Source organism: Primulina eburnea, chromosome 3 (assembly GCF_022965805.1).
Source record: "Primulina eburnea isolate SZY01 chromosome 3, ASM2296580v1, whole genome shotgun sequence".
Lineage (NCBI taxonomy): Eukaryota > Viridiplantae > Streptophyta > Magnoliopsida > Lamiales > Gesneriaceae > Primulina > Primulina eburnea.
The window spans coordinates 16679837-16692856 of NC_133103.1; the positions used below are offsets into that span (position 1 = coordinate 16679837).

At 33.7% G+C, this 13020-nt stretch overlaps 3 protein-coding genes across 3 annotated transcripts; 2 read left to right on the forward strand and 1 right to left on the reverse strand.

The window, feature by feature from the left end:
- Positions 1 to 1248: 1248 nt before the first annotated feature.
- On the forward strand, positions 1249 to 3623 carry LOC140828346 (protein EIN6 ENHANCER). The gene is made up of 4 exons (XM_073191334.1): positions 1249 to 1421; positions 1704 to 1875; positions 2932 to 2999; positions 3343 to 3623. The coding sequence occupies exons 2-4, from the start codon at positions 1704 to 1706 to the stop codon at positions 3472 to 3474; spliced, it is 372 nt and encodes a 123-aa protein (XP_073047435.1). The 5' UTR covers positions 1249 to 1421; the 3' UTR covers positions 3475 to 3623.
- A 624-nt stretch (positions 3624 to 4247) lies between these two features.
- On the forward strand, positions 4248 to 6571 carry LOC140828347 (polyprenal reductase 2-like). Its single transcript, XM_073191335.1, has 6 exons — positions 4248 to 4557; positions 4821 to 5170; positions 5468 to 5702; positions 5895 to 5993; positions 6125 to 6196; positions 6291 to 6571. The coding sequence occupies exons 1-6, from the start codon at positions 4288 to 4290 to the stop codon at positions 6393 to 6395; spliced, it is 1131 nt and encodes a 376-aa protein (XP_073047436.1). The 5' UTR covers positions 4248 to 4287; the 3' UTR covers positions 6396 to 6571.
- Positions 6572 to 6962: 391 nt separating this feature from the next.
- LOC140827038 (NADP-dependent D-sorbitol-6-phosphate dehydrogenase-like) lies at positions 6963 to 9849 on the reverse strand. Its single transcript, XM_073189618.1, has 6 exons — positions 9652 to 9849; positions 9031 to 9125; positions 8821 to 8938; positions 8425 to 8557; positions 7523 to 7742; positions 6963 to 7424 (listed from the first exon to the last, which is right to left on the reverse strand). Exons 1-6 carry the CDS (start codon positions 9782 to 9784, stop codon positions 7194 to 7196), a joined length of 930 nt encoding a protein of 309 aa, XP_073045719.1. The 5' UTR covers positions 9785 to 9849; the 3' UTR covers positions 6963 to 7193.
- Positions 9850 to 13020: the final 3171 nt, after the last annotated feature.

Below are 13020 nucleotides of genomic sequence, written 5' to 3' on the forward strand. Positions count from 1 at the left end.
GAAATACGAGGCTATCGACCCCAAATGGTTGTCGATGTACGAATGTACGTTCAGAGGGCCTTAGCTATACTTGAGAGATAATACTTAAGTTATAAAGCATGATTATAGAGTAATGCAGTTTTTGGCTTATACTGTCTAGGATCAACGAGTGGACATTCATGTTATCCCATACTAGTGTAGAGGTACGTAAGTGCTGACTGACATATCTAGCCAAGCATATATGTTTATGTGTTGCATTTTACTAGTCATATGATTTATGATACATGTTTTATGTCATGATATCATGCAATATGTGCATATCATGTCACTCTTAGCAAGTTCAATAGGGCCGCTCAGCCCTTCCTTGTAGACGATTGAGTAGTTGGCATTAGATCCGATGGGACAACATGCTATGTGACCCATGACTTTGTAATTCCGCATTTGTTTGAGGTATGCGAGGCTCCCAGAGGTACGATCTGCGACGAGGCTGCATGTTCTTTGCACCTTTTTATTTAGTTTCCATTTTAATCTCTAATCACCAATTCATGTTCATGCATGCACATATAGGTTTATGTACTCATACATTATGTACTTGACGATTTGTTGCTCGCGTCCTTACTTTCATCTTGGAGACCTTATTCTACGGGACATGTCTCAGGTTGGACAGACCAAAAGGAGTTCTTACCAGGAATTTGTTTAATTGTTAATTGTTTGGAGTTTTCCAGATGCTAGTTCTATATGGTTGTATAAGTTTATTTAGGTTTTCCGCTGGTGTTGCGAAGGATATTTCGTTCATATTTTTTGTTGGTTTTACTTGTTTCCACACTCTATGATATTACTCTCGAGGCACTAATCTCGTGCGGCTACCACAAACACAAATATAACATCAAAATATCGTTTTTCATGCTTTTACTTATCATAAATCCTTTAATGCTTCGAAAATCACTCACGCTTCAACAAGTAAAACTCTTGTTCATTGATTTGTTACAAAAAGAAAGTATGCATTCATACTTAAAAATAAATCGTTTTAAAATTTAAATAAAATCTCGTAGGAAATGAACTCCCTTGCAAAATACATAAAGAAATTCAATCCACACATCATACAAACAAAAATCGATACATATTTCTTGAAATTATGCCAAGAATTGAATTAAACTTGCCTTTCTTCGTAGGGGATAAGATTTTTGAAACGTTAAATTTGCAAAGTTAAGGCCCATTTCGTTGGTTCAATATCAATGGACTAAAGCCCAGTTAGGCCCAACAACATGGTCTGATGGGCGATTTGTAGTTAGCTCACGCACTTCCCGCTGGGTGCAGGAAGACTCTCAAGTTCAGGAACCCTAACCCTAATATTCTTGTGATTGGGCTCCTGTTTTAGCTGCATACCGTGAATTTAATGTTCTGCAATTTAATCAGAGATACATATTTTCTGTTATAACTTTGTAAGTTGTTTATCTTCATAATTTTTGTTTTCTGTTCTTTAAATTCTTAAACTGAGAATTATGATACCGAATTTTAGTGGTGGATCGGCGAATCCCTTTTTTTCGTCTAAATTTTCGACCATATACAATTTTTTCCGACAAGAACCATAATTTTTTTTTTTGATAGAAAATTTTGATGATTGAGCTAGTATTAAGAAGTGTGAAAATTTTATTGTTTTGCGATTTGATTTAGGGTAGTTTCATGTAATTAGGAATTAGTTCAACATGAATCGTTTTTTGTAGATGGAGCAGGAAGTGTTGGAAGCAGAATTGGTGTTGCCCACTTACATGAAGTTTAAGAAGATTCAAGTTTATGAAAAGTACCCGAAGGGGCAAACCAAAGCAAGATGGAAGCATCTCAAGCAGATTATTCCCGCTGAGAATTACCAAAATTATCCCCCCCATGAACCGAATTGTAAGTTCTGTGCACTTGTGTTGTAATCAGCTCATTTTCAATAATCTCTCTTCGGTATGGTCTTAGCTTCATTGATCATATGTGAAATTGTAGTTGCTTTGTTAAATGATATTTGAAAAATGCATTAATATGAATACGAGCTTTGCATAAATAGGCATAATTTGACTGAACATTTAACTACATCAAACTTCGATACTTTGAATTTATTATTTTGTGACTGCCTGATGTTTGATCATGCTACCAGACTACAAATCCATTGATATTCCTAGCCCAAAAAGGATAGTTTGATAATCATGGTAAACTAATAGAGAAGACAATATATTAGTACTTAATTCATTAATCAAATATTTAGATTTCATCTCAAGACTGCATCGAATATTTGGCAAAGCAGTGGGGTTAAAAATGAAAACATTCTAAAATGTCTTTTGTTGCTTTCGGTGTTGGACTATGCTTTGGGTGTTCAACTATTCTCAAGTTGGTGGAGAGGTTTCCTTGAACAAGCTTTATACATTCATCTTCATGATCACATATCTCTGTATTAATTTTCGAAGCATGACTATTACAATGGACATTATCCTGAAATACTTCGTGGTGTGACTTTGATGAGAGGTATCAAATAAACCATATGGTATAGCAGATGAAGAGCCTTTTTTTCTTTGGAAAAAACTATCATTTATTCTTGTTTCCGTAGGAAACTAAATGATAAATTTTTATTTATGAGCTGGTCACCTTTGTTTTTTTTTTCCCTCCTTTTTTTGTTGCATCGATTTTGTAACATGTCTACGTTATATTTGCTAAAACAAATTATATTAGAATGAGTTCCAAATTCCATTTCTGCCAGATAGTATCCTGAGGTATTCTTGGTCCAAAATTGATATGCCTGTCCAAACTTTTTAATTTCACGTTAAGCAACATCGTTAAAAAAACCATTTCTACCATGTATTGTTGGTCTCAAAATGAAATATTCGATAATTTATTAGTGTTGCATTTTCGACTCAAGATTTTGTTTTGTGGATTTGTGGTGATTTTCTTTTTCGTTCTGGCTATTATCTGCAGATGCCAACATCGAGTCACCACCATCTATGCATCCATGCAAAAGAATTTGCGATATAACTGGATTTGAGGTTAGTTTTCTTACTCTTTTTTCTTGTTCTCTGTTTATCAAGGGATAAAGAAATCTATTTCCGGTGGTAATGCATTGTGCATGAATATTGGTGTTCAATCGGGAAGCGATTTCCAGTTTGAATTTAGCCTCTTTATTTTTTTTATTCATGTACCATTTATAAATGTTTGGATGCGTGTTCCTGCATTAGATAGGCACTGGTACATACCCGTGCTTAGTTAGAATCATATAGGTTTCTACAACTCTTTATTGGCTTCACTAAATTCTCACAAAAATTTTACTGCCTTACTATTTGATATTTTGATGACTATCCAAATCAAGTATGACTGCTGTTGTGTCACCAGGCACCTTACTTTGATCCAAGAACCAAGCTTCGCTACGCCAATACTGAAGTGTTCAAGCTGATAAGATCGCTTCCAAATGATTATGTGCAGCGTTATTTGGCTCTCAGAAATGCTGCCATTGTCCTGAGGTAGAACTGTATAACTAGAGAAATACGTTCTTCTTTGTAGAAATTCCTCTCTTGTTGTCTGAACCGGAGCATATCAGATTGGATCCTGTATCTACGTGTACTATTGATGGAGAAAAATTCAATATATGCAAAATCTACACGTGCTTTGTTTTCTTCATTGCATTGAACACAAACAGAGGAGCTAATTTTTTCAGAATTATAAAATAATTGTGTAAGCAAGTCGGATTTACTTGGCTCGGTCCCTAAGATATTGATAAATCGAGCCAAATTGAAATCCTTAAATTCTCTTTAAATATTTAATCAGGTTTAAGGTTTTATTAGGTCAATAAGAATTCCATTTAAAATTCAATAAAAAATCCAATATTTTATATCGAATTATAAGTTGGTCGTGTAAGTTCTGACTTTAATTGCAATTTATCAAAGTATCTTGATGTAGAAGTTATTTATATTTTTAATACAACTCCAACTTTCGAAATGACGAGTGTATTTGAGTGGAAAATTTTTTATTTGGAAATCATTTGGAAGAAAAATAAAAATATTATTTTCTTGGGTTATTAATCCTAAAATTATTTTTAATACAACTCTAACTTTCGAAATGACGAGTGTATTTGAGTGGATAATTTTTTATTTAAAAATCGTTTGGAAGAAAAATAAAAATATTAAAAAACTCTTAAAAAATATTTAATATGTGATATTTGACTTTTTCCAAAAGCAAAAAAAACCGTGGTTAAAGAAAAAGTGCTATTAAGTGAACAACGTCTTTACGCCACTTTTTTTTCCCCGCTTTTACGGAGTTTCAAAAGTCCTCACTCCATTAATGGTGTTTTCTATAACACATTCCAGAACCTCACTCTACGCAATCATTCGCAGTCAATCAGTCATCCATCCAATTTCCGATGCGTTTAACCTAAATTATTTTCAATTATCTTCTTCGACGATGATTCTCGCTTCTCTGCTTTGTGCCGCGTGGATTGCTGGGATTCTTCCCATTTTAATCGCCTTCATACCTTCTTCCAAAATCAATGCTTTGCACAATTTTGTGCTAGGGCTCGCTAAGCGTGGAAAGATTATGCAATCTTCTTCCCAAGTGAGTAATTTTTTTGGGTTGATTGATTTTGTTTCTGTTTTCGTTAATTGATCCGCTTGAGCTTATGTTGAAGTGATTTTTTTTATTATGTTTTCAGTATTATGGTTGAGTATTTTGATGCTTTTTGTTGGTGGTGATGTTTGTTTAATGGGCTTTGTTGTCTTTCACTGCTACAATTTTTTATTGATTGTTAAAAGATGTATTTTTTGGACACATAATTGTAAATATAATCTTTGCCATCAAATTTTTTTTTCCCATTTCAGAAATTCACGGTTCCTCAGAAATACTTTTGTCATTTTTACATATTGGCGGTAATATGGACTACATTCCTGCTCGTTTCCACGTGGATGTATGCCTACAGAACTGCGCCAAGAGTTTCTCAGCCATTACTATATTCCAGTATAGCCAGTCACTTGACGGGAGTTTCTCATGATTTTTGGTTTCATGACGGGAGTTCATCTCTGAAGAAAAGCAAGTATATGATTTGGAAATCTGTGTTTTTGCTTTTGTTGATGGAAGCTCAAGTGTTGCGGCGTCTTTTTGAATCCATATACGTGTTTAAGTACAGTCCTTCAGCTCGAATGCATATTTTTGGCTATCTGACGGGACTATTGTAAGTATTGACTTTTTTTCTTTTTTTCTTTTATTTTTTAAATAGTGTCGTGTCTTTGGTTTGTCTTTGCTTAACTTTATTTGTAGAGCTATTGACATGTATGTTAATGCGTGGTAAATTCGTTTATTTATTCCAAGTTCAGTAAGCAAATACTTCTCGAGTTTCTAAAACTTATTTGCTTCCGTTACTCTGGCGCTTTCTTGTTGGATTATGTCAAAAAACTGAACTTTACTGCTTTATTAAAATGAACACTATGCAGATTTCAGCCTCATCTGATTACTTCTTTTTTCTGACTAGTTTCTATACAGCAGCTCCACTGTCCCTTTGCTCCAAGTACGCCTTAGAGGTTCTGCACTTTGTGACCAAATTAGGTGCAGAGTTTGTTGTCAAAGGGAAGGATAGAATGAAAATCGCAGAATATGATGTATGGGGACATGTGAATCCTCTCTGGCAACTTAAATGGTATGCATGGCTTGGTGCTGCTGTTTTCTCCTTTGGTTGGATTCATCAGTATCGTTGCCACGCCATTCTAGTAAGTTTCTGTAATACTATTGATTACCACGTGTATTGGTTCTGTGGTATCTAACGAAATTCAGTACATGCACTAGCTGCAAATTAACTTTATTTTTATGCTTGCTTTTACTTATATCTGACATGAACAAAATACCAGTTTACTCAAGTGCCGAGAGCTTACCGTATTTTATTCTTTCCTTAAAAAACGCAGGGATCATTAAGGGAGAACGATGAACAAGTTAATGACTATGCAATCCCTCGTGGGGACTGGTTTGATTATGTTTCCTCCGCGCATTATCTGGCTGAAATTGTATGACATTCTTCTATAGTATGAACCTTATTGCCTTTCTGGAAAACAATTTTGCATCCAAATTCTGAAAAATGCTCCTTTTTGCTATGGAGGCCCTATTTACTTATAACTCTTTACTTTTTCTTATATAGGTTATATATGGTGGACTTGTGATTGCCAGTGGGTTTTCTGATGTTACAATATGGTTACTCTTTGGGTTTGTGGTATGTCATTCAAGCACCTTGGACAAATAACGCACTGTACACTTCGGCCACATCTGATCTCAAATTTTTGCTTTGTCGTGTTTAAATTTTGCAGGTGGCAAATCTTTCCTTGGCCGCAGCTGAAACCCAGAAGTGGTATCTTCATAAATTTGATAATTATCCTAAAAACCGTAAAGCGATCATTCCTTTTATTTACTAATGTTTACTATTACCCTGTATATGTACTTTTGTATACATGTTTATGTATTTTCTTGTGCGATGTTGAGTCGGCGATATAATGTATTGTATTTTCTTGTATGCTATAGCCTATATGGATTCATGTATGTGCCTTCCGGCTGTTGAGCAAATGAATACTCGAAGATTTTACGATAGCAATTCATTTAGCTTGGTCGATTGTTTAATATTTAGTTAAAGTATTAATGCATCCACATATTTGATTTATGAGACGTTCTCTCGTCATTTGTTATTGCTATTTAAAAGAATCAAACTCGAGATTTTTCTCTGAAAGAAATCAAATTTTATAGCTTCGAAACAATATTGTTGGATAGATTGTAATGTTCATTAGTTTGATCAAATCTCTGGCCGAAGATTAAGGTCTAAACATGAGAATTCAAGCACGGTGATCTAGAAAACGTTGAACTTCCAAGTGGAGATCAAACTAGGCTGTTCCGTTAAAAGAAATTAATCTCTTTAATACGACGTAATCAGTTGAACTGATATTTTGCTACGTCTCAAGTCACCGATTGGATAATTTTGACAAGAACGCTAAAACGAAAGGACTGCAATACATAACTGAAAATGGCACACTCTAGCTTCGAAAATGAAATACAAGTTCGCAGCACACACTCATAATGCCAACATACACCAATAACACTATAAATATGAAAGATAATGTCTTTCAGGGGTGAAGCACGTCTGGCTCATGAACTTGCTCAACAGTCTCAATATATTTTATTTTACGAAATCAAGAGGGTTGAATATCAATTACAAATTCAACTCATGCATACAAATCTATACCCCAAAATTTGGCAGGTTGATTGGTTCGATAGCCGCGATCCACACTCTTGATAAGTTCCATGTCTTCTTTGGCAATCTCGAAGTCGAATACTTGAAAATTCTCTTCCAATCTATCAGGTTTTGATGATTTAGGTATGACAACTGTGTTTCTTTGAATACCCCAACGAAGAGCAATCTGAGCCACGGTCTTATTATACTTCTTGGCAAGACCCTGATATATAGAAGCAGAATCGAGAAGTTATTAATCAACTGGTGGATAAAAAAGAGTTTGTGCAATGTTAAAATAAGGTAAAGTATAGATAGAAGTACTTTAAGAACTGAGTCGTCCAAACATGATACCGAACCAAACAATTCGGTGTTAGCTGCAGCGCCTCCAAGAGGAGTGTGCGCTGTAACACAGACACCGTGTTTCTGGCAGAACTTAACAAGAGAATCTCGTTGGAAATAAGGATGTGTTTCAATCTGATTCACTGCAGGCTTCAATTTGGCATAGGCTAAGCAGTCTCGTGTTAGATATATGTCATAGTTGCTGCACAAATAATGATCAAACGCATTGCAACAAAATGTTTGATTACAAAAGTAAATATAACGTTCACATTATATTTACATTTTAGGATTTACTCATATAAATAAAGGGCAACGAAATTTTAATTAGAGAGACATTTTCTGTTCATTGCCATGGTGCAAATTTTCCTAGAATTCCATTATGCTTGGAGATTTCCTATGCATTTATTAGTGGATGGGAACCATAAATCAACAGAAGATCAGAGACACTTCTACAAATCATTTTGACAGAAGGAATTGCTAAAAAATAATAAATCTTCTGAGATCGTGGACTATATGTTTGTATTTCCTTGAACATCAGCAGAGAATTATTTATTAAACAATAGTTTTTTTTTTTTTATTTCTATTAGTTCATAAAAATTCACAAGGGAAAAAAACTTGGTATAAATTTTAATCATTGAATTTCCATCATTGCCCACAGATTATGTCTATTGGTACAGACATAACTTAAAAAGAGCACAACTTTTTGGTATACAAAAAAAGTGTGACACTATTGAATTTGGTTACTGCTCCACTAACATTGCCGTATCATGTCAAAAATAGATGAAAAACGACATATTTTGTTGAAGAAATTCTTTACTTCCTAAAGATTAGACTTAAAACAAACTAAAGACAGACATAATTGAAAAGGATCATATCAGACTTACCTGATCCCAATGCTCCGCACTAAACCCATCGATACTAAATCTTCCATGGCATGCCATGTGGTCTCCAATGACACTGTGGTATCTATGTCCAACACACCATCCTCTCCCAAAGCACTATCAGTCGTGCCAACTCCTGCAGCAACGCCAATACGGGGATGAAAAAGCACTTGGTGGTAAACTAAATGTAAAAAGGTTTAACAGCTTGTGATGCATCACAAAAACCAACAACTTCAAACAGTTGTAATCACAATGAACACATCCTTTCAAGCACCGCCTATTTCTTCGATTAAAACTGAATGTAAGAGCTAATCTGTGAATGTCTAGCCAAATATAACAAAAATCCAACCACGCTACAAATACAGACAGTGGATACAGTACCACAGATGCAAAACATACCCGTATGCCTTGTAGCAACGGGAAAATGAACAAGGTACAAATCTAGATAATCTAGGCGTAATTTCTTAAGGCTGTCCTTGCAGGCCTCAATGACATGGCCATGATCCGAATTCCAAAGCTGCAAGCAATTACACAAGTTTTTGATTTTACGCCAAATTTCAAGAAGGCTATGTATGGAATGATCATAAATGGAGTTCCATGGGGACTAGCCTTGGTAGTTATGAAAAGATCCTCCCTCTTCACAAGTCCTTCATGAAAAGCTTCGGCAAGTGCATCCCCAACTTCTGCTTCATTTTTGTAGTCAGCTGCGATCAGGTACCGACAACAAAAGATCTCAATTTAATGAAATCGTGAAAGGAAAAGTACAACATGATTTGGGAGCTAATCGAATGAAATCCAAAGGAATAGTGAAGTAATCACATAAGGTGAATGATGTCCATTCATAACAAATTTCTACATGTTTCAGCACACAGATTAAAAACATCAGTCCAAAAAAAAATCTAACATTTGGAATTTATTCCAAAAAACTTAAAAGCATTGTACACCACTCCAGACTAAACCATTAATTAATCTTGAAAAATTTGGGCAGTTGAATATGTACTTGTCGACTGACTCGAACTAAAATACATCTTCCAAAATATTAAAAACAGGTCAGTCACAGCAATTGGTGGATAACTAGATCAAGATGCCATAAAAGGCTATGTTTTTTGCCAAGCTCAGAAATCCACCCACCAACATGAAGATTAAGGAGTTGAAGGTGCGAAACCCAAATCGAAAACAACTAAAGGACAGATTCCTAGTGTATACACAAAAAATAACATCACAACATACCAGCACAATCAAAGTGACGGTAACCAGTCTTAATAGCACTGAACAGCAGATTCTTTATGTCTTTCTCCTCCATACGCCAGACGCCTAGTCCGATAATCGGCATTTTGAAGCCACTGTTCAACGTAATCGCCATTTTCACATAGATTCGTTTCCTTTCTATATTCTTAATTTGGTTATAGTGAAGAAACTGGTTGGGGTCATTTATGGCATGTCGTTTGTCTTTTGTGTGCTGGGCCTTCAATCCAATTTTCGTTAGCCTTGTTTTGTATGGGCCAGTCCAGTATCGTTTGGGTCAAATGGTCCTTTCCTTGGACCAAATGTTATTATGACATTTGCTTTGCATGTGTACTTATACAAGATGCATAGATAAATACTTTATATATGATATGTTACGATAATGTCGTACATATGATGATGATCATGAAACACATTTAAAAGTTCTAGGATATTTTAAAAATATTCCCAGACGATTCTACAGCATAAAATAAAGATAAAGGTCGCTCGAACTCGAAACTAGCATATACGATGTTGTGTAGCACATTTCATTGGTACAAACATGAAGATGTCCAATCATACATCATAAGTTCTCATATGATTACCCTCTCTTGGATTTTTCAAATGGTTATCATTTATCGAGTGAATAAATTTACGGTTATGGTTGTAGACCATTAGTCCTTACGATCCGTATTGAGTAATAAGTTTCGGAGTTTGATAAACCAATTAGTAATCGAACTGAAGACCCGAACAGAATGGTGATGGGAATGATAGCACAAAACTGATCTTATAACTGAAGAAACTTATTAGACTGAAATAGACTAAGTAAAACTTAAGTAAATAAACTAAAGTTCTCAAAAATATAAGTAAGCCTTAAAACTGATGATTCAGAGATTGACAAACTGATCGATATCAGAATTGAATGATTTATTCGCAAAACTGATATAAGCATAACTGAAATACTCAAACCGAACCTAACATAGCGTTCAAACTGATGTTCTTCAAACTGAATGAACATCAGTTAGAAGTTAGAACTGATTACCAATTATAAGACTAGCTGAACTGATCAGTCGATCAGTTTGACTCCTGATCAGTTGGTCACATCATTAGTTGCAGTTTGAATCTCAACAGACAAATTGACATTCCGTACCTAAGCAGAACAGTCGACGCATAACAGTCTAATACATCGTACTACCGTCAGAAGGATGTCTACATAACAAAAAAACAGACTCAAGACTATAAATATCTTAGTCGTTCATTTGTGGAACATATAAAACAAGAGACGATTTTAAGCGTTACATGACTGCTCAAAGAAAAATCTAGATAATATTCTAAATAAGATTGTATATGATCTAAATAAGATTCTAAATAAAATTGTAGATGATACATGTAGATTTATTAAGTCTAGATTCTAGACTAAATAATTACATAATATCAAAAATTGATATTATGATCAAATCTTATTGCGAGAATCATATTATGATTCTACCTAATCCATGCTATTTATTAATATGAGATAACATTGATGCTGAACAATCTTTCTTTCCTTTTTCAATCAAAATTCGGCCCACCTTCTTGTTTTGAACAAGAAAATTCATCCAGCACCTCTCACCATCACAACACATCACAACACTGCCATGTCTTCGTCGCAGCCGCTGCACTTGGGGAAATCATTGCGTTAAAAAAACATGCACGAATTGTTACAAATAGAGTATATATTTATCAATTTAATGTACATTTGTGAAAGCATCGAGTATTAAATGTCTGTATATTAGGTGCATATCTGATACATATTATCAAATTTATTTCCTTAATTTCATATATTATGATTTTAAAAATTCAATTTTCAATCTAGAAATGTGTTCTGAGATGTTCCCTTAAACCAGTACTGAGATTGGTCTCATTTATGTCTAATTTCAATTAAATTTTACTACATCTAAGATTCCAAGAAAGTAAGTCATCAAATTTTTACTACATCAAAAAATGTAACAATAACTAATTTATAACTTATTTGCAACTAAGTCTGTTGTGTCATTTCCAATGACAACTATCACACTTTGTTCCATCATTTTTTCCTAAGCATTGGAGAAAAACAAATTAAATTTTGGTATAATTGAATTGTATCAGAAATATTAAGTACCCAAATACATACGTTTGAGTTGGTATATAAATTCTTAGCTAAAAGATGATAATTTGTATATAATTAATGCATATAACACTTGAAACTTCAAAAACTATGATGGATTTTAATGTTTTGTGCTAAATAGCATATTATTAATGTGATATTTATACACAAATACAAATGGGGGGGTCTTTTATCAAATTATCGTATTTTTGAATCTCGTTTATCAATCTAACGTACTTTTGTAAGATTTATAAAAATATTGTAAAAAATAAAAAATAAAAAAAAAAAAAAAGAAAACTTGTACTCCCCCGCCCTTCCAAATGGGGGGGGGGAGTAATTGTTTTTAATTAATTCTATTCTCCCCTGTCTGTGGGGGTGGCGGGGGAGAGTTTTAATTAATTCTATTCTCCCCCGCCTGTGGATGTGGCGGGGGAGAGTTTTAATTAATTTTATTTTTAAAATATTGCCCGCCTACGTAAGAGGGGCGGGGTAGAATTTAAATTATTTTATTATGTTTGCTCCGCCTATTACAGTTGCGGGCGAATTTAAATAATAAAATAAATTTGTTTTTTGTGTAATTATTGGTTGCTAATAGAAACCGACGAAACTGTATCGATTTGATCTATTGTCGTTATATATGAATTGATATGTGGTCTTATCTTATCATGTCTTTCAATGTCGACATAAATATCGACATGAATATCGTCAATTATTAATGTTTTTGTATTTATTTGAATCACGAGTTTTCTTTAATTTTTTTTTAAAATATAGGCAATAAAGAATTCATGTATTGTTTCTCTATATATATCTGAAGTTATTTTTCTTGTTTTGCATCTTTCTTGTTTTGCATCTGATAATAAATATTTTTTCCCGAGTTGTGGTTCCGTCGGTGAATTTAAGGAGTGAAGAAATATTTGGCATCCAGACTGATTGAGGTATATCGCTAATTTTTCAAATATGATATACAATTTTTGTTTTGAAAATTACATCGATCAAAAAATAATTTTCATACAAATAATTTATATTCATAATTATTTTTTGTTGTAGATTGAACGACGAACGAAAGATTTGTTCACGATAAAGGACATCTTTTTCTAGGTATATATCATAATTTCATAAATTAAATCTTATTAGATAAATACTTCTATTATTTTTTATTGAACGAACCTAATTATATATTTCAAAAATATTTATGATCATTGATAAACATAATTTTTTTTTATATCTTGTTTATAAAATATATGTGTGCG

Excerpts from the sequence above, each read along its gene's own strand:
- LOC140828346 (XM_073191334.1), top strand. The coding sequence starts at position 1,704 with ATGGAGCAGGAAGTGTTGGAAGCAGAATTGGTGTTGCCCACTTACATG. Across the intron at positions 1,876-2,931 it reads TCCCCCCCATGAACCGAATT|ATGCCAACATCGAGTCACCA; the intron begins GTAAGTTCTGTG and ends TATTATCTGCAG. Across the intron at positions 3,000-3,342 it reads GCGATATAACTGGATTTGAG|GCACCTTACTTTGATCCAAG; the intron begins GTTAGTTTTCTT and ends TTGTGTCACCAG.
- LOC140828347 (XM_073191335.1), top strand. The coding sequence starts at position 4,288 with ATGGTGTTTTCTATAACACATTCCAGAACCTCACTCTACGCAATCATT. Across the intron at positions 4,558-4,820 it reads TTATGCAATCTTCTTCCCAA|AAATTCACGGTTCCTCAGAA; the intron begins GTGAGTAATTTT and ends TTCCCATTTCAG. Across the intron at positions 5,994-6,124 it reads CGCATTATCTGGCTGAAATT|GTTATATATGGTGGACTTGT; the intron begins GTATGACATTCT and ends TTTCTTATATAG.
- LOC140827038 (XM_073189618.1), bottom strand. The coding sequence starts at position 9,784 with ATGGCGATTACGTTGAACAGTGGCTTCAAAATGCCGATTATCGGACTA. Across the intron at positions 9,126-9,651 it reads CCGTCACTTTGATTGTGCTG|CTGACTACAAAAATGAAGCA; the intron begins GTATGTTGTGAT and ends ACCTGATCGCAG. Across the intron at positions 8,939-9,030 it reads ATCTTTTCATAACTACCAAG|CTTTGGAATTCGGATCATGG; the intron begins GCTAGTCCCCAT and ends AATTGCTTGCAG.